This window comes from Leuciscus leuciscus, assembly GCF_965113295.1.
Source record: "Leuciscus leuciscus genome assembly, chromosome: 5".
Classification (NCBI taxonomy): Eukaryota; Metazoa; Chordata; class Actinopteri; order Cypriniformes; family Leuciscidae; genus Leuciscus; species Leuciscus leuciscus.
In genome coordinates this window covers 28,802,121-28,822,175 of record NC_138729.1, presented here as the reverse complement: position 1 = coordinate 28,822,175, position 20,055 = coordinate 28,802,121, and the positions used below count along the sequence as shown (strand labels likewise).

The 20,055-nt window shown below is 37.3% G+C and overlaps 1 protein-coding gene across 8 annotated transcripts in view; it reads right to left on the bottom strand.

The window, feature by feature from the left end:
• Positions 1-460: 460 nt before the first annotated feature.
• Positions 461-20,055, bottom strand: part of lrch2 (leucine-rich repeats and calponin homology (CH) domain containing 2) — a 103,576-nt gene continuing 83,981 nt past the window's right edge. For all 8 annotated transcript variants that reach the window (XM_082169139.1, XM_082169140.1, XM_082169141.1 and 5 more), the window contains 6 exons: positions 11,323-11,376; positions 10,489-10,552; positions 6,571-6,683; positions 4,995-5,132; positions 4,684-4,761; positions 461-3,901 (listed from right to left, as the gene is read on the bottom strand). In XM_082169139.1, coding sequence (XP_082025265.1) covers positions 3,782-3,901; positions 4,684-4,761; positions 4,995-5,132; positions 6,571-6,683; positions 10,489-10,552; positions 11,323-11,376 — 567 coding nt within the window. In that variant the 3' untranslated portion in view covers positions 461-3,781. The remainder of the gene's footprint in view (positions 3,902-4,683; positions 4,762-4,994; positions 5,133-6,570; positions 6,684-10,488; positions 10,553-11,322; positions 11,377-20,055) is intronic.

The window sequence follows — 20,055 nt, the reverse complement described above, 5'->3', positions numbered from 1 at the left end:
GTAAATGGAGCTACATATCTCTCATAAATACAAATTGGACAAGAGTCTTATTTTATTTTCTAATCTGTTCATTGATAAATAAATAAAAACTTTCATCTGTAGCGGTTTTGAATGATTCATTATTCTGCTGCATTCCGGTTTGACCAAAAAATGAAAGCTGCAAATAAAGTTAATAGTGTTTGCAAATCTTTGTTCATGTGTGTAACCTGAGAAAACAACACTTCCTTCCTGATCCCATGCCTTCTCTGTGATTGATTCTTTGGAAGAGAGATATAAGCTTTCCTTGGAAATGGATGCAGAGTTCTTGAATCATGTAGCAGACACAGACAGATGAATGGTCAAATTTTTTGCTTGATATTTTGAAGCATTGCTTAGATGCGTCTGTATTTTCTCCCCTGTTATATAAAGAACTGTTCCTGCAGTGAAGAAGCACAAAGCAAAGGTCAAAGACGCAATGAAACACTGTAAAATGTCATTTTATTCCAGTATTTTGACATCTGAAATGTTTCGGGGGTTTTCCTTTTTAAGAAACATCCTAATGTGTTGATACAGAGATTATGTACAAGAACAATGGTATGATCCAGACATGCAATCCAGTTATGTCATACAAAAACATCTATACATACAGTACGCACTGCATAGGAGGCATCTCCTGTCTATTACTTTTGAATCAATACTTCTTTTTACAAACTGAACATTTTCTCAACATGAATGAGGACCAGAGCTGACAAGTGAGATTATTTCAAAGCTTTGCTAAAATGGAGTTTGATTGTGAAAGGGGACAAAAAATAACACGAGAATGGCTTTCATCAAAACAGCATACTGTCATCCTCCTCACAATCAAGTGTAAATGTGCATACTCAGTATGAGCTGTCTACTCGTTTCCCACAATGCAATAAGTCTGTTATAAAACCCGTTTCAGTGTAAAATTTGTCAATTTAAGGTCTTATGGCAACGATTATCTCTGCTACAGTTCCGTCATTATTGTAGCATACTGAGTACTATAGCATATTAATAAAAAAGAAGCATGCGGTATGCAGTTTATACCTTGTACCAGGCAAACAGTTTCTGGAATCTTGCAAGTGACAGCGTACATGGATGTGTATGAGTGACAGATGGCTAATTGGAAAGTCTTAGAAACAATCAAATGTGAAACTGCCACTTTAAACTGATCTAACATGGAATTCACAGATCTTATCTAATGGGTGTGAGTGAAAGTAAAATCAAAACTAATGAAAACATATTTTGTTAAGAAGAACTGTAGAAAGCATTTTAGATTATTGAGTGAGATTGTGTCAAGGAAACTGAGGAATTGCTGTCATCAATCCAACACCAAGCTTTGGATCTGAATCAGAAGAAAGCTGCTAAACTACTGTATATGGACTAGGGTAGGGCAGTGAAACATTACTAATCCTTGCAAATTTAGGTCCCAAAACTCCTTTCCAGAAAAGTTGTCAACAGCTGCTCTACTGCCAGGTGAGCATACTGAGAGATTTTGAAAGGCATAAATCAAGGACCCATCAGTCTCTTCAAAACATCAACAAGTTAACTTTCAAAATGTGCCTGAAGTGGTTATTCAGACATGACAGCAACAAGAGGCAAAAAATACCTGTAGTTTTCTAAAGGAAATATGGTCACCATGAAATCAAATTCAACAAATCTTTTTTTTTTATGGAATACTGCAGTATTTATTATTAAAGATTTATCCGTGCGCATCAGTATATCTTTTTTAATCCATGTGCACTTCCCCACCCTTGCAGCGACATCTCTTCTCTGATGACGTTTATTGGCGTGAGGGCGGGACAACCTGAGATCAATCACATGATCACAGAGATCACAGCAATAACAGCTACAACCATCCAATCAATTCCTAATGGACAAAATCAAGTCCCGCACTACATTTTTTCTTGTTCGGTAAAGCGTTACAGCTAATGATACGGCTAATGGTCAGGTAGTGAGCAGAAAAGGCTAAAAAAGGGCAAATGTTGAATGACAGTACTTACATGCCCACCATAAATCCGTTTATTACGAGAAAGCAGGCTAAGACATGAAGGTTGGCGTTTACATGCTCTGTATTAGCGGCCATTTTCTTACTTTCATATAAACGTAATGAGAATGTGGATTATGCAGTCATGTAAACGCTTTAGCAGCATTCTTATGTTTTATTTTTTTTGATGAGTGCACAAAAAACAGCACAATTCAAGTAACATAAAAATAATGCGCAAGTAATGTGATGAAATGTAAATGTGAACGTTTCTTTCTCATCTAATCCTAATTAGCTTTCTCACAATAAATGGCTTCCTGGTGTGCATGTAAATGCAGAAATGGAAACTTAAAGTGCTAAAACCTTTCAAGATGGTGACCTCCAAAACCTCCAATTTCCTCAAGATGTTTCGAATGTTATTGCAGATTTTTGGCCAATAGTGAATGTTTGATAAAGAAGTAAACAGAACTCAAAGAAATAAATAAAACATACAAAAGTACATAAAGGTAAATAAATAAATTCCTCGATAAAACAAATTAAAATTATTTGTACATACTAAAATTTCTAAACCGCTTCAGTTTACGGACGAACTGCAGCACATCAAATGCTTTACAACTTGATTACATTTTCCAGGCATCAAAGATTCTTTAGATTTGTTTATGAGACATTATTTTTTAAATCAAGCCTTTAGTTGATTGTAAATTTAATCCATACAATCAAGTGTGTATCAATAATAAATGGACTGTTTCTACTCTATGTGATTATAATTAGGTGCTGCTATATTTAAAACTGGCCTATTTTTAGACTTATTCATACCTGCACAACAAACAATAAAAATTCGAGTGCACAATGCAATTACACTGGCACGTGCAAAACATTCAGGAATTCTGTTATGAATTCCTCACGTAGGCTGTTCAAAGGAACTGAAGCAATAAATAAAACCTGTGGGAAAACCAGTCATAATTAAGAAATGTTTTTGCAAGTATGTGAAAGAACATAAACAAGCCTTTGTCTTGTGTGTACATGGACAGTGTCTTCATGTTTCAAACCAAAGAGTCCAGGCATGCGGAAATAAATTTATACTTTCTAATGCACTTCCAATGACTCACCTGACTGCAGTAAATTAACAATTATGACAGCCATGATTGCTTTTTTATGGCAACATCTTTGTCTGTCCTTTCCAGGTGCCCTCATTGTTGGTCTGATTGTGATTACATGCACATCAATACATGTCTCTCCATTACTTATTTCCTCAGACAGACAGGAAACAACAGACAGAATGTAACTAGATGACTGACAGCTCTTAGTGACGTCATACAGGAGAGGGCTGGAGTGGCACTGAAATAACACCTTCCCTCTGGTCCAGAATCAGCCAGAAATCTGCATACTTTTCTCCTGTCCTCGCCCATTGTTGGGCTCACCGGTCCAAGAGAAGAGCAAACACGAGAGAGATGAGAAGGCGATACAAAAGAAAGGAGACTGAGGTGTCCAGCATTAAGACGGCATAGCCAGTCGTGGACTAGAAACAGATATTTCCCCTCAGAATGAAATGTGTGGCTTTAACGTACAATTTCCCTCCAATAGGGCACAATATTGGAGCTTTAAACTGTCTAGTCCCCTCCATAGAGGCTTATAAGAGGTAGGGGGAAGCCGACCTGTTCACCACAGTTGATTTAGGGTGAAGGGTCATGACCTCCACATAATAGGTCAAAGATCAGCACTGAGAGTGAGGAGTGAGGATGAGGTGGTAAGGCAGGGTATAGGGATGCTAAGTGGACATCCCATGATCCAGCGATGCTACATGGTTGAAAGTTGGTTGGGCTTTGATGATGGAAGATCCAGCAGCGCCTGTACAGTGACACCAACTTTCACCAGACCTCGCTCCTCCAGGATGTGATGTGGCAAACACAACTTGTCCTGTTCATGAACACACAAGCAAATGTAAGCATTAATATAGATAAATAATATCAATAATATAAATGGCCTATATTATAAATCTGTACTACCTTGTTAATGATGACACAGTGAAACAAAAATACAACATATTTTTAATACAACATTATAATGTACACTACTGTTCAAAAGTTTGGGGCTGGTAAGAATTTTTTGAAAGGCTGCATTTATTTGATCAAAAACACAGTAAATACAGCAATACTGTGAAATATAATTATTGCAATTTTAAAATGAAATTTGTTCCTGTAATGTCAAAGCTAAATTTTCAGGAGTCATAACTCCAGTCTTCAGGGTCACATGACCCTTAAATTTGATGATTTGCTGCTCAAGAAACATTTCTTATTATTATCCATGTCAAAACCAGTTGTGCTGCCAAATATTATTGTGGAAACCATGATACGTTTTTTTTTTTTTTTAAGATTCAGCATTTATTTGAAACCTTTACAATATAAATAGCTTTACTCTCACTTTTGGTAAATGTAATGTGTCCTTGCTGAATAAAATGATTAATTTCTAAAAAAATCTTACTGACCTTAAACCTTTGAATATATAGTGTATGACATATGGATAAACATTCAACTTCTTCAACATGTTCACATCTATCAATATCCCTTTAAGTAAAAACTAGATTATGTTGTAATTTTAAAATATGTAGAATCAATTAAATATTCGATATCAAATTATAAAAAAAAATAAAAATAAAAATGCAGATATCGGATGAAAACAGATACATCATGCAATCATACCTGTGTCACTCCAAGCTTTTTACAAGCATCCAAGAAATTCTCAACATTCCGCCGACACTTGGCCATACTCAGCTTTGGCTTTTAAAGACACACAGACACAGACAATGTCCTTTATAAAAACCTTCAGAGAGTAGAGTATCTAGTACTAAACAGATCCACACAACATCAAACAATTTATGTGCTTGTTTTGAATGCTAAACAAAGGTGCAGAAAATCTCATTTGAACCCAGAAATACTCTAAGACGTTTCATTAATTATTAACAGAAAAGGAGATCCAAGAAAGTCTGAATGAAACATTCAGTGGGACTTACCACCGCAGGGGAGGGCACATGAATACTGGCCACGGAACGAGGACGAATGTGATTGGCCAGATGGCATAAAACAACACCATCCATCAGCGCAGCACCCACATCATCCGGCAACAAAACCTTCAACCTAGACTCGAGGTTCTGCAACAAAAAAAAACACATCATCATTTGATTCCAAATAAGAGACAGGTATATCATATACAGTAAATAACCAAGAATCATCCACGTGCTAAACCTCCATGCTCTGTTCAGTCATTCCGGCTATCACATTCGCTCTTCACCACCAAGGACAGCACATAGCAGAAGAGGTGGAAGTTGGAGATGACCGGAAATCATTAGCAAAGACAAGCAAGCATTTCACTGCGTGTGTGTGTGTGTGTATCATAGACTGTAAAAAAAGTGAATATACACACACACTACTGTTCAAAAGATTTAGATCGATTAGATTTTTTAATGCTTTTAAAAGAAGTCTCTTCTGCTCACCAAGGGTGCATTTATTTGTTCCAAAATACAGCAGAAATATGTTTACAATTTAAAATAACTGTTTTCTATTTGAATACATTTTAAAGTGTAATTTATTCCTGTGATCAAAACTGTATTTTCAGCATCATTACTCCAGTCTTCAGTGTCACATGATCCTTCAAAAATCATTCTAATATGATGATTGATGCTCAAGAAATATTTTTTATTATTTAGTTCTGTCAAAATGATTAATCGCCATTAATCACATCTAACATAAAAGTTTTTTTTCAAATCTATTTGACAGCTCTATTCTTATTATCAATGTTGACAACAGTAATGTAATTTTTTTCCACAGAATTCATTGATGTATAGAAAGTAAAAAAAAAGAAAGAAAAGCTTTTGTAATATTATACACTACTGTTAAAAAGCTTGGGGTCAGTAAGAATCATTTTTGAATTAATACTTTTATTCAGTAAGGATGCATTAAATGGATCAAAAGTGAAAGTAAAGACATATAGAATATATAATGAGATATATATATATATATATAATTTCCTTTATATATCCTATATAGTATAGTAAACCCTACACAATAAGGGACCGAGCTGCTCTAAACAGGCAGTAACTCAAATAGCGCTCCACATGTGAAGCGCACATCAAAAAATGGTTTTACTCCATATATACAGCACTTCAACACTTAATTTTCATTCCTTTCCTCGGAATTAAATAAGAAACGTTCGTTCCAGCCTGTCTAATTACATATGAATTACTGCCTGAAATAGATCATCCTTTTCTTACATCATGACCTAACAAGTACAGTTTACACTATTGATGAGAGCTCCACAGAGACAAGTAGAAACATAAAGCAGATAGAAGACTGTCCAAAGAAAGCAAGAAATCAATTTTATGTCAAGTGGATTTAAAAACACCAATAAGAAATTTAAAGAGAATTTTTACAAAATAAACCTCTAGGCTAAAATGAAAAACAGAACAATGTTTTTGAGTGTTTCACTTGGCTAACCTAGAGATATGAATCAAGCTTGATTTGACATCATGTTTGATTGGCATATTTTACTAAGTTAAAAAATATAGAGGAATGTTACGGAGGAATTCTGACCTGCCGCAGGAGTCTGATCTGCTCCATCTCCTCCCTGAGGTGCTCCATCTTTCTCCTCATGGTAAAGCTTGGGTCTGTGGAGCTTAAGTCTTGACGATTTCCACGGGAGAAGGCTGAGTAGTAAACACATAGTCATTATCATCATGCTTCTCTTCATTTAAGCTTTCCTTTAACAACTAACCTGTCTGATCTTTGAGTCTGGTAAATCTTTAAATCTGCACACTGTGTAAACCTGGTCACTCAGTGTCTCCTGTCTGTTCATTAGCATTAGCTTATAACAGGGGAAGTTTAGAGGTCTCCCATGGCTGCCCTTCAAAGATCAAGTTTGTTCATGCACATCTGACTAATCAGTAATGAAATTTACTGTTGAATAGCTCCATAATTCATATTTTTAGCAATTTGCTGTTGCAGCCCTGGTTTAAACAAATAAATCTGCATTAAGACACTTTGATGTGGAAAAAAAACCCAAAACATAAATGACCTCATATATAGACTTTACTGTTTCAAATGGTTTTCAGCGGTTTGTGGTATTTCTGTTCAAGCCAGACAGTTATTTAAGTCAAGTCAAGTCAAGTTTATTTGTATAGCGCTTTTCACAATACAGATTGTATCAAAGCAGCTTCACAGTATTAAATTAAAATAATACAACAAAGTTTGTTTCAAGAGGAATTTATTGATTGATAAATTTTAATTAAATATCCCCAAAATATCCCAACTGAGCAAGCCAAAGGCAACAGTGGCAAGGAACCGAAAAACTCAATCAAGTGACCTAATGGTGTCCTAAAACTCCATCAGGTGACCTAATGGAGAACAAAAACCTTGGGAGAACCCAGGCTCAGTCGGGGGCCAGTTCTCCTCTGGCATTTATGAGCTAGAGGCCGGATTGTAGTTTGAACTGTTGGATTATAAGAATGCCTGGCTGAAGAGATGCGACTTTAATCTAGTTTTAAACTGGGAGAGCGAGTCTGAGCAACGAACAGTATCAGGAAGACTATTCCAGAGTTTTGGAGCCAAATGTGAAAATGCTCTCCCTCCTTTGGTGGTTCTGGATATCCTAGGTATGACCAAAAGCCTTGAATTTAGTGATCTTAAAGAGCGCGATGGATTATAGGGCGATAGAAGATCCGTTAAATAGACTGGAGCTAAGCCGTTTAGGGCTTTATAAGTCAGTAGCAATATCTTATAATTAATACGGAGCTTTATAGGTAACCAATGCAGTGATGATAAAATCGGTGTTATATGATCATATTTTCTTGATCTCGTAAGAACTCTAGCGGCGGCATTTTGGACTAACTGTAGCTTGTTTATTGAGGATGCAGGACAACCAGCTAATAAAGCATTACAGTAATCCAGTCTCGAGGTCATGAATGCATGAACTAACTTTTCTGCATCAGAAACTGATAGCATATTACGTAGCTTAGCAATGTTTCTAAGGTGGAAAAAGGCTGTTTTTGTAACATATGAAATATGATTTTCAAAAGACAGGTTGCAATCGAGTATAACACCCAGGTCTTTTACTGTAGAGGATAAAGTAACAGGACATCCTATGATGTTAAAGTTGTATTGTGCGAGGTTTTGTGGGCGGTTTTTTGAACCGATAAGTATTACCTCTGTCTTGTCTGGATTTAATAAAAGAAAATTACTCGTCATCCAATCTTTTATATCTTTAACACACTCTGTCAATTTGGAAAATTTAGCGTTTTCATCCGGCCGTGATGAAATATATATTTGAGTGTCATCAGCATAACAATGGAAACTAATTCCATGTTTCCTTATAATATTTCCAAGTGGCATCATATATATTGAAAACAACAGAGGGCCTAATACAGATCCCTGCGGCACTCCACAGTTTACTGGAGTTATGATCGATTTTTCTCCATTTAAATAGACAAAATGGTAGCGGTCAGATAGGTATGATTTGAACCAGCTTAGTGCTTGTCCTTGAACACCAGTATAATTTTGTAGTCGATCTAAGAGTAATGTATGATCTATAGTATCGAACGCAGCACTAAGATCAAGTAAAACTAGTATTGAGATACAGCCTTGGTCAGAAGCTAAAAGTAAATCATTTGTGATTTTAACGAGCGCAGTTTCAGTGCTATGATGCGGTCTGAATCCAGACTGAAACTTTTCATAGATATCATTTTGTTGCAAGAAAGAGCCCAGTTGAGCGGACACCACTTTTTCTAATATTTTAGACATAAATGGAAGATTTGAAATGGGTCTATAATTTGCTAGATTATTATGATCTAATTGTGGTTTCTTAATGAGAGGTTTTATAACTGCCAGTTTAAATGTTCTTGGAACATGACCTAAAGATAAAGACGAGTTAATAATATTGAGGAGAGGCTCTTCCACTACAGGTAACACTTCTTTCAGTAGTTTAGTTGGTATAGGATCTAATAAACATGTTGTTGTTTTAGATGAAGTGATAATTTTATTTAACTCTTTTTGTTCTATAGTTGTAAAGCACTGTAATTGTTCTTGCGGGGTGATAATTGAAGCTGAATTATAAGGCGCGATTGAAGATTGAACGTTTACAATTGTGGTTCTGATGCTTTCTATTTTCTCAGTGAAGAAGTTCATGAAATCATTACTACTGAACTGTAACGGGATATTTTGTTCGGTTGACGTCTGTTTATTTGTTAGTCTAGCCACGGTGTTAAATAAAAACGTTTACTGGATGAAATAACATTACATGGCCATTAAAAGGCCTAAACAACCACACTTCTTGATTTCTCCATATTTTCACAGCACTTGGTAAACCTATTTCTCATTGCTATAGTATGAGGAGGCCTAATTTACACGAACAAAAAATATAGAGAAGCATGTTTTGATTTGTTTTGTTGATGTCTTTATGCTGTATTATGCAGATGATAAACATATCAAAACAGGTGATTTATTGATTGTTCACATAGCAGTGCTACTTCTACAGCAGCTATTTGTGGGTCTCAGAGCACAAGATATTAATATTTCAAAAATATGACTGACTCAAATGATAAAAAGGGAAGCATTGAGACTGACAACAAGCAGTTTTGGTATTGTATGCTGCTCAATTGCCATTGTTTTCTGTGAGACAGGAAGCACAAGCCTTCCTTGTGCTTTCCACTGAATTGCAAAATCATGAAAAAAAAATACCATCTATTACTACAAACCTTGGTATCACTAAAGTTCAAGACCACAGTTCAAGATGATATCTTTCCAAAGAAATGCAGTTCATGACTTCTGAATTCCCATTAAACAAGAATTTTTTAAATGAAAGAGATCGTAAAATTTGAGTGCAGTCTCTAAATAAGATATCTGTGGGAAAAGCACTTTTAATGTAGTAAAGAGCTTCAAAGACGATTTCAGACATGATGCTTGTTTGACTCAAGTGTAATTGCTAGAAACTTTTTTAAACAGTTTTTTTGGTCTGTATTAACAGATTAATACAGCTTTCATTGCTTACTTGAACTGAAAAGCAAATGCTTTACAAAGCTAACAAACATTGGCAATACCATCATCAAGATTAAAAACAAAAAGACAAATTATGAGAAAATAAAGGGGAGGGGGGGCAATAAAGGGCCTATTTACACCTGGTTACTGCATGCGATCGGATAGCTATCAGATCTGAAAAGACCATGTATAAATACCCTCTGAAACACTTTCGAGACAGATCTAAATCTGATCACTCAAACCACTTCAGGTGGTAGTTTGAGATGCGTCACATCCTGAAAGCTCAACAATAGTGATGATACAGTAGATAAACTGCAGTGCATATCTGTTGCATTCAGTGACGTGAACTCTGCGAAACGAGTATAAATCCGATCATCAATTCCCACACTATATGCAAGTTCATCAGAGTCACATTCATGCGCTGAGCTATCTGATCAGTAAAAACGCAATAAGTGACAAGTGTAAATAGACCCAAAGATTTACCTGATCTTGGTTTCAGGCCAAAGACAGTGAGAGTTGTGGTGAACTCATTAGACCGCATTCCCTCCTGCAACAACACAGACATTGTCATGCTGGAAAAACACTCCTGAAAACAATCCTGAATTATGAAATGGATTCAGTTTCTTCTGACTGAGATGGCCGGTTTTACACAGATGTTTCCTTCCTTCATGAACTTTGTGAATGTTATATTGTACTTTTACAGAGTCAGACAGGGGTACAAAACCAAGGTTTCCAATGAATTTCCTATAAACTTTACTGACTGCACTGATAAAAGAGCAGATTTGCAGCTGATGAAATATTATGAAAAGCTGAGCATAACCAGAGAAATGAATCACATTATTTAGCGTTCATGTAAACACTATGTTTGGATTCATCAATCAGAATGAATTAGTTCCGATTGAAACAAAAGGTCTCCATGTAAACGTAGCTATTGATGACTATATATATTTCTGTGGTGGATAAAGAATGAAATATTTTCTTCAAAAAACTGGTTATGACAGTGCTTAAGGAATATGGAAATTCGTTAACTTTATATGCCTATGTTGCAATCAGCCATATGGGCAATGAAACAAATGTATACTAAAACTAGTCTGTCTTATGATTTTGAAGTCTAGACAAGATGCTTACAAGAGATTTTAACCATTGAATTTGAAGGAAACATGCAACCTTACTATTTTATGCATTTCTTAAAATATGAGTGAATGAGTTGTTTTTTGGCTGTGAATAATAAGTCATGTTTTTCATGACTGTGGAAACCCAATACAACAGTGACACTCAAGCAGAGACATGCAGACAGTCACACACACAAAGTCTCACCTCACAATCATTGTCGTTGCCACTTGAGTTTCTTCGAGCACTTTGACACTTGTACTGAAATGGGAAACACAGGGAGCCAGAAGATCAGATCTGTGACACATTTTTTCAGCCTTTAACATCTGAAATACAGTTAATGGTCTAGTTTGAGATAAGGGATGGATTTACTGTCCCAGATAAAGTACCCACACTCACGTTGACAGACTTTCTGATGCACGTTGCACAAAAAAAAAAAGTGCACGTGCTGACTGATATCACCACTTCCAAACTGAATGGCTGGAATGACATAGTCTAGACCAAAAGGTGCCAAATGACCAAAAAATACATATCAATGTGTATAAACTGCTTTATTTTTTTTGCTTTATATGAAATAAACTGTACTTATTAATTTTGTACCGACATAAGTTCTGATTGCAAAATTTATACACTTTTTTATCTACCATTTCTGTAGTGTTTTCTGTTCAACCATTTGTGGAGACAGCCACAAATTGAATAAAAAAAAAAAAAAAAATTCATCCCTCACCAGTTTTATTATCATGGCATGATCCATTTCACATAAAAAAAGTGATGTTGCTTTATATGCCAATCAGACAGACTCCTACACATTAGCACAATAATAATCTGTTTATGTTCTTTGTCCAATCGCATCTTAAGAACAGATTTAGGTATACCCGATACCAGAAAAGTTTCAGGCTCTGCTAGTCACACACACAAATCGTTTCTTTTCCTGATTTCCCTTTTATGTGGAAAGCTGGAAACCTGTCTGATCCAAACTGATTCCTTTATTGATTCACTCTCTCTTTACTTGGAAGGCAACTCATTATTCTAGCTCAACCATGACTTTTCTTTTTCTCTGAGTCACAAACACTCCTCACTGTTTTAAATCAATTCATTTCAATTGAAAGTTAAAACCAATGGCTGTGAATGTTTAACCGTTTTATTAAGCAGATGCTTGATTCAGGAAAGCAATACAACTCTCCTTTTTGAAGAAGAGAGCAAGACATCATATAATAGACAAAACAAAAATAGAATTATCAGCCTGGCATCGCCTACACTTGTCAGAGCAAAGAGGGGGAGCAAATTCTCTAGACGATTCCCATAACAGTCCTGGAATTCATACAGTGATGACATAAAATTAAGATAAACAAGATCTCAAGAACAGGGAAGATATTCATCTTTCTTCTTGGTCAAATCACGTAGCTGCAGTAAATGAATTGCCTCATTCAAAATAGATCAACTGGCAATGACAGAAATGTTTCCAGGACGACTTGCATGTACTGTATGCGATTGGATGATTGGTTGTGAACAGGTGTGTGTCGAGGTGTACAGGAATTCTATTGTGTGGTGAACCCTATCTTTCACCGTTCATGTTAGGTGTCTTTAACTACTATGTACTTACATCAAAAAACAACCACAAATTGTTAGGTATATGCACTTATGTTCATGTTGTATAAAGTGTATGCACCGACATAATTTTCCCGTTGGGACACGCTCCCTCAGCCAGATTGAGTGGCAAAATATCCTGCAACATTTTAATAGGGGCAACTGTGAAAACGGGAGTTTTCAGCCAGATTAAGTGGCAAAATATCCTGCAAAATTTTAATAGGGGCAACTGTGAAAACGGGAGTAAAACAAATGATTATCTGCATAAATTAAGGGAAGTGACAATGATCCTCACAACCTACCAAAGAACCAGTGGTCCATGGACACTGACATGTAGCCAGGATTCGGGTTTCTTGAAAAGTACCTGATTTCGACACCGGGGAAATACATAAAGCTAAGCCTGTGAACGCTTTATCTGCTAGGCAACACAAAATAAATTTGACTTGACACTTGGTCTTACTTCAAGACTAGATTTGTTGGCGAATTTTAAGTGACGAGGACATAAAAGGATATTTGGCCTGTTTGTAGAAACTTATAAAGTTATCTGGATACCTGTCAGCTATTACCGTCAGGCAGACGAGTTCAATCTGGATTCCAGTTGTTTCTATGAATTGCAGTGCTCCATTTGCTTCTCTTTTCTGTAAAAAGATGGCTCCGATTTCTTGTTGAATTTACTTGTACAGACAATCACACAGCTCTTTCCCATCATGCGCATACCCTCTATTGCAAAACATTTGCTGCTACTGAGGTGGGATTCGGGTAAACCCTCTTTTGGCATTAAAAAACTACCGTCAGGATTTACTAAAGAAACACAGTGAAAAAAATAGCGCTGAAAAGGTTTTGACAGGGCTATTTTTGCGGCTGATCTTATTGCATATGCATTTGAGGGCGCAATCGTAAATTTGTCCAATTCAAATTTTGACATCATCACACAGCCTACACTTCCTCACACACAAAGTTAAAAACCCAGGATATAATGATACATTGTAATGTCCCCGCAATACATCACCAAATAGGTTTATCACTGTATCGTATTTTATCTACTCTTTAAACAGCATTAAGTCAAAAATGGCAACAGCTTTTTAACCTGTATGCGACAGCGTTTTGCTTTGGGGGTTGGGAAGAAACGACAGAATGGTAGTTTCTTTCAGTTTTTCCCCTCCATTTGGCCTACAACACTGTGTTTGTGGTCATCCAGTTTGAAATGTTGACTACAAACAGAGGTTTTTCAGATTTTCCGTTGCGGCATTCTCTATATATTTACGATTCTTTGCAGCCTTCGCTGGATCCTTAACTGGAAACCGACAATAAATCACTCCCTCTAAATGTTTACTCTTTGAACTCTTGCACCCAGGAACAATACAAGTGAGACAAGGATAGCTGTAGGAGTAATGGGCGTGCCGAAAGGTGAACTGCTACAACAGAAACTAACCCCTAACCCTACCCTACATCCTGACAGACAGCTTTTGCAACCAATGATAAAGACCTTTCTCCACGCCGCAACCTTCGTCACGCCCATTTCTCCAACCTGCAGATACCCACACTTGATACAAGTTGACAATTATGATTGAAAGTTTGCTAAGAAGTATTTCCTACTAAAGCAAGGCGCTTTATACTCTGGTCAAGCATTTCCATTGCAGACTGGTGGGAGAGGCCTTGGACTGCAACATGTAAAATGCATTGAAGTTTTTTGGCAAAAGGGAAGGCAAAAACATTTTTTCCTCTTGTTTCTCTAGTCAGGTAGCACAGATTTCATTATTTTTTTGTCTTGTTACTATATTCACCTTATTTTTCAGGTTTGTAATTTTAATGTGCCTGGCTTCGGTGTCATTCGCTTCCAATTATTTTTAGCTGTAAAAAATGGCTTGTTATGCTGCTTGATATTGCAAACTGGTATTTCTTGCCATATTATTTTAATGTATTGTCTCAATTATAATTAGGCTGTTTTGTGGGGCAAACAGTTTTACAGATTACTGCACTTTAATATAATCTTCTAATTATTTCCCTATAGCGGCTAATAGTGCTGGGCTGTATATCGGTTCGTACCGAATACTGGTGTTTATTTTTGTTATGATATGAATTTTTTATATACCGGTGTATGTCGCTCTCATACGTGTATACGTTCGGAAAGCGGCGCAACACTGTTTGAGAGGGTCCCTTTTCACTGTTGCACTGTGTGAGGGCACAGCTGTAAGTGATACCAAAGAACTTATATTGACAAGAAGTGAAAGCCAATAGACCGTTCAACTGCAACACCAGAGGCCAGCAGCAGCGCTACGCTTCCGCCATTTTGGGGCAAAAGCGACTCGGCAGTCCACTAGATTCTCGCTATCGCAATATCAGCTGCTTTGTTAAAATTTTTTATAAATTAGGCTGAAATCCAACCTGAATGATGACAACACAGAATAATGTACAATCACTAGACTAGTGATCATCAAATCCTTTTAACAGTTTATTTGACAGACTTTGTTTAAGTCTACCACTTTCTTACTATAAACCATGTCAGTTTGGGTTGAAATAATTTTTAGTTGAAGCATTATATACACTGAATTAATACCAACATATGAAATTAAATTAAGGACATGCATAAGAAAAATTTGGAATGTTGGACAGTAAATAACAACAGGAATTAACAGCTTGACAGTAAACTGGTTTTGCAGTATGTCTTATATCAATGTCCGTTAAATCAAGACTATGTAAAAAAAAGAAAGAAGAAAAAACTGAAAAAAGAAAAAGCCAATTATGGGATAACAGACACAGCGATTCATCATGTTCTATAAGATCATCATTTGTAGCATTATCCAGGGGATCAATTATCCTCCTCCCCCTTTTCAAATAGCCAATAGCGTTTAAATTTACTTTACAGACTGCAAGTCATACATGACAGCACCACAGAAGCGAATCCAAGCACTGATGATACGTTGGATTCAATTGTAGAGGTGTGAATAAATTCTAGCCATTTCATTCCTAACCAATGTACAGTTGGAAAACGGAACACTCATCTCCAACCAGTGGCATAATTTTGTTTTAAAAAGTGGGTGGGACAGTGTGGTGTGTGGGGTGTCGGGGGGAGGAGGTTGCTATACAATGCAGAGACATACATGTACAATATATAATATATATTGTTAGTGCCGAGAATTTTCACGTGAATAAATCCATAGATCTGCGACAGTAACTTCTGTACTTTCATGGTCTAGTGGCAGAACTTTTGCCAAGCGTGTCAGAGGTTCTGGGATCTAATCCGCACTCGTATAGTTTTTTTTTCCTCATCAAAACCGAATATGTTAATCAGTGGTTGTATATCAAGCAGGGACACGTTTGTGTGCATTTTGTTTTGTGATTTCACCGGAACAAATAGAGTCTCCGCAACGGTGATAGACTGAAGCGCTGAGTGAAGACGGCGATAGATTGAAGTGCCGATTGAAGACTGTGCGCACTGCGCGAGCCACAAGAGAACACTGTTTCGATGCAACTGATCGCAGGCAAGGAGCTCAGCAGCTTGATAAAAAAATAAAAATAAAACGTTCAGCGTTAGAACGCCTCTTATTTGACAAACGAACGAAATGAATGCCCTGCTAGTTAACTGGAGATCTGTATTAGGTACATCAGTGCCGCGAGTTATTTCAAAAAGTGGTGTGGACAATATCGACCCTGGCAAAAACCCATATTGCTCCGCGACATGTCAACGGTTGCTTTGACCAGGTGGTATTTATAGCATAGGGGGCGGGACGCTTTAGATTCTAGACAACATTTGATTGGACAGAAGATGTGATGAGAAGCTGAAGTCCACGGTGATGTCATAAAAATCCGTGATCCATTTTAGCGGAAGTGAGGGACTGTATTTTTGGAATGCTTATCTCCTAAATGCGAATTTTGTCATTGGTTTGGAACACACCAGCTTATTCATAACCTTAAGCCTAACATATTCATCCAAAAAGCTAAAAAACTTAAATTTTGATTTCAGAGGGCCGTTAACTATAATTGATACTAGCAGTCAAATTATATTACAGTGTTTCCCATACATTGGTTCACATATCAACACTGCCCGCCACAAACAGATTTTGTTTGAAGGCTTAAAAGACTTAAAAGAAGGCTTTGACATCAATGAATAAACATTTGGGGTGTTTATATATGAATATAAAACTTTTTTTTGAAAAAAAAAAAGTAGGATGTTGGAAATTAATGTCTTTTCTGTTAACCAAATGCTTTTTAAAATAAACAAGCGCGCTGTTATTTGTTGCGTTGTGGCGTGCATATTCAAGTAAGCCAGATATGCGCAGATTCTGCGCAATACACTGTTTATCATGATGACTCACGAGTTGAGTATTTGCGCAAAATCTGCGCAGATTTGGCTTACACAGTAAACTTCCCCAGCAAAGTGAGTAAACATAATAAGTAACACGCCAAATTGGCTAGTGATTTGACAGCGTTACCTGCCACAGTTGATTTTTGGTGAGTGTTAATTTCAAACCCTGCGTCTAATAAATCGGAAGTCTCGCACATTCACAGAATACACCTTGGTTAATATGATTTTAGAGAAGAAACCCCAATTTCAGTATTAAAGCGTAAGTCTGTTTTGATGAGGGAATCTCAGCTCAGCGGCATGTAAACTGTACCAGAATTGATTATTCTGCTTTGGTTGAAGAAATTTAAATTGCAGTATTGCTTAACCTGTTTCTGATTAAGAAATCTCAGTACAGTGTTATATAAATGTAGATTTGGGCAATGCTCCCCTTTTTACAGTGTAAAGGCCTTACAAATTATAGTTAGATTGATGTCATTCATCTAAACTTTATCTGTGCATCTAAAAAGCATAGCTACCTGGTGATCAAAACTGTGTTTCACTCACTGAAATTCTGAAGTACATTGGTTCCCATGACAACGACTTGTCACAGGAAGTGCTAACTCTAGATAGCACATGTGTTACCAGAGAATGTCTAATAGGAAGATAATTGGCACTCTCTGGTTACTTCCGGTTTCTGGACTGGCTGCTGTAACACGTCTCTGTCCATGCGGGGCCGCTCGCAGGCGAGGTTTTGGGCGCTATACCCATCAAATTCCACTTTTCTCAGGATATAATTTTTTGTCTAGTAATTTGAATGTTGTATTCGAAAGGAGATGCAAAGAAATTACACATTGCTGGGTGTTCGATTTTTTAGAGTCACTTATTTGCTTTAAAAAGTCTTTTAAAATGTCAATGACGTCATACACATCGTACGACCAGAGATACTGCTTTACGGCAATCCTTCAGTCACTTTGGTGCTTTCGCGCTCTGCACTTTCTTTTCTCTCATCGACAACACAGCTGACACAGGTAAATACACGTGCTAGAAGAGTTTTCGTTTAGTTTGTTTCTGGTCCCGCTTCGGATGCCACGATGCCATCAAGCGGCATCTCTGGTCGTAATCAGTCCTTCGCTGACCAATCATCGTTCATTAGCAGAATGCTAGTGTGTTATGGGCAACAACAACTCAACCTGTAAGAGATCGAAAGGACATAAGTACTCGTTCATTCAATTTTCGACCTATAACCCATGTTGAACGTGCAAAACCTACAATAAAATCTGAGATTTCTCAACGGCAATCAGGTGAAAGAGACAAATTTAGCCGTCTAGCCCCATAGACTCCCATTCAGTCTGCACTCGCCCGCGATCACCTCCAGTGGAATTCTAATGGAACTGCAACCAAGATCGATATAATGGTGGCTAATAGGAAGTGCCAAGGCTCTCCGTAGACGGGCTCTGGTGTTACCTTCCGACGCCATTTTGTAAACAAATCAGCCTTGGTGGCTAAGCTAACCCAACCTAGCAGCCCTTCAGCTTAGGCTAAGCTAACTAATAACTTCAACAGTTAGCTGTTAGCATAATTTACATGAAGCCTTTAACTACAGCTTGTGTGTATGCAGTGTGAAGTGATCTAAACCATTTTCCTTTAACCCCATTTCTGGTTTCTGAATTCTTCCCTGCTCTTTCCTTAACTTTAATTCTTCTCATTTAATTTCACCAGCACTTTTCAGGTGCCTTCCTTACTGAACACTGTTCAGCTAAATTTGCATATACTTTGTTAATTAAATCTTAACTTAATTACATGTAAACTGTTTAGCTAGTGAAGAATTTTTAAAGTTATTGGGAACTTTCAAATACATGTTGACTAATCTTTATTGCTAAGGCATAATTTTGAGCACCACTAATAGACACAATCTAATCGGAAAGCTCTCCTCTTCCTCTTTCTTTCTCTTCTTCATTTGTTCAGAGATCAAGCCTGTTGTATGCTATCAGTAAGTTCTGAGAAATAATTTGACCAAAAGAACCATCTTAAGTCATTTATTAAATCTAGGCTTACGCTCTTTTAGCAAAGCCACTAAGATCCACACAAATCTGAGCATCCTGCTATTTGCAACTAAGATAGTAATAGTCGGCTACACATTTCATTTGTTAACCACACATGGCAAAACCTAGCTGTACATTATACACATAGCTGTCTCACTTTGCCTTTAGCTCTAAATTCTGTTTGATCTTGCATTAGTCTCTTGCCCTTACTCTGACCACAAGTGTGCCGAAATGTTGCAGATGCTCAGCCTAAAGGCCCGTACACACCGGGACGAATATCGGGACGAATATCGGCGCGCGTTATTCGCCAGCGTTTTTCAACGCGTTTTTTGTGTTCACACCCAAGCGATTTTCGCTGACGATGAGCCGAGTGAACATGCAAATTCATTCCCTGACATTAGATGGCGCTTAATGTAAAACAGAAATACAATACCACTCCATAACAGTATATACTCTGCAATACCACTCCATAACAGTTCTCTTTTAACAAGATTTTTGTAGTCGCTGTCGCGTTTGTCATATAGTTCTTTATTCCGACACCAACGAGACCAGCAGCTCTACATTCATCTTGCCTTGCATCTTCCTCGTCATTTCTTCCAGGCAGTCTGTCTATGGGCAGTGTAGACGCTACTTGGCGTATATCTTCTTCGCTGTTACGTATGTGTGCTCGGCAAGACCGTTTTGTGTTTGACCGCCCCCAAGTTGTGTTTTACTGTAATTTCAGAAGCTCCAGACACGTGAGCAAAAGCGCCAATCTCATTGGTCGGATAGTTTTTGACGCGGCGCGTCAAACCAAAAAAACGAACCCGAGGCGTTTAAAAAAAAACTACGCTTTTACGCGTGCCGTTTTTCGCGTCGGTGTGCACACTCACATTGGCGCCCTTTGTTTAGTCACGAGGCGTTAAACGTCGGCGAATATCGCGCGCGAAATTCGTCCCGGTGTGTACGGGCCTTAACTGCCCAGATGGCAGACCAAAAGGACTGGCTAGGTGTTATGAAAAACACCCTTTTACCCATGGCTGCTGA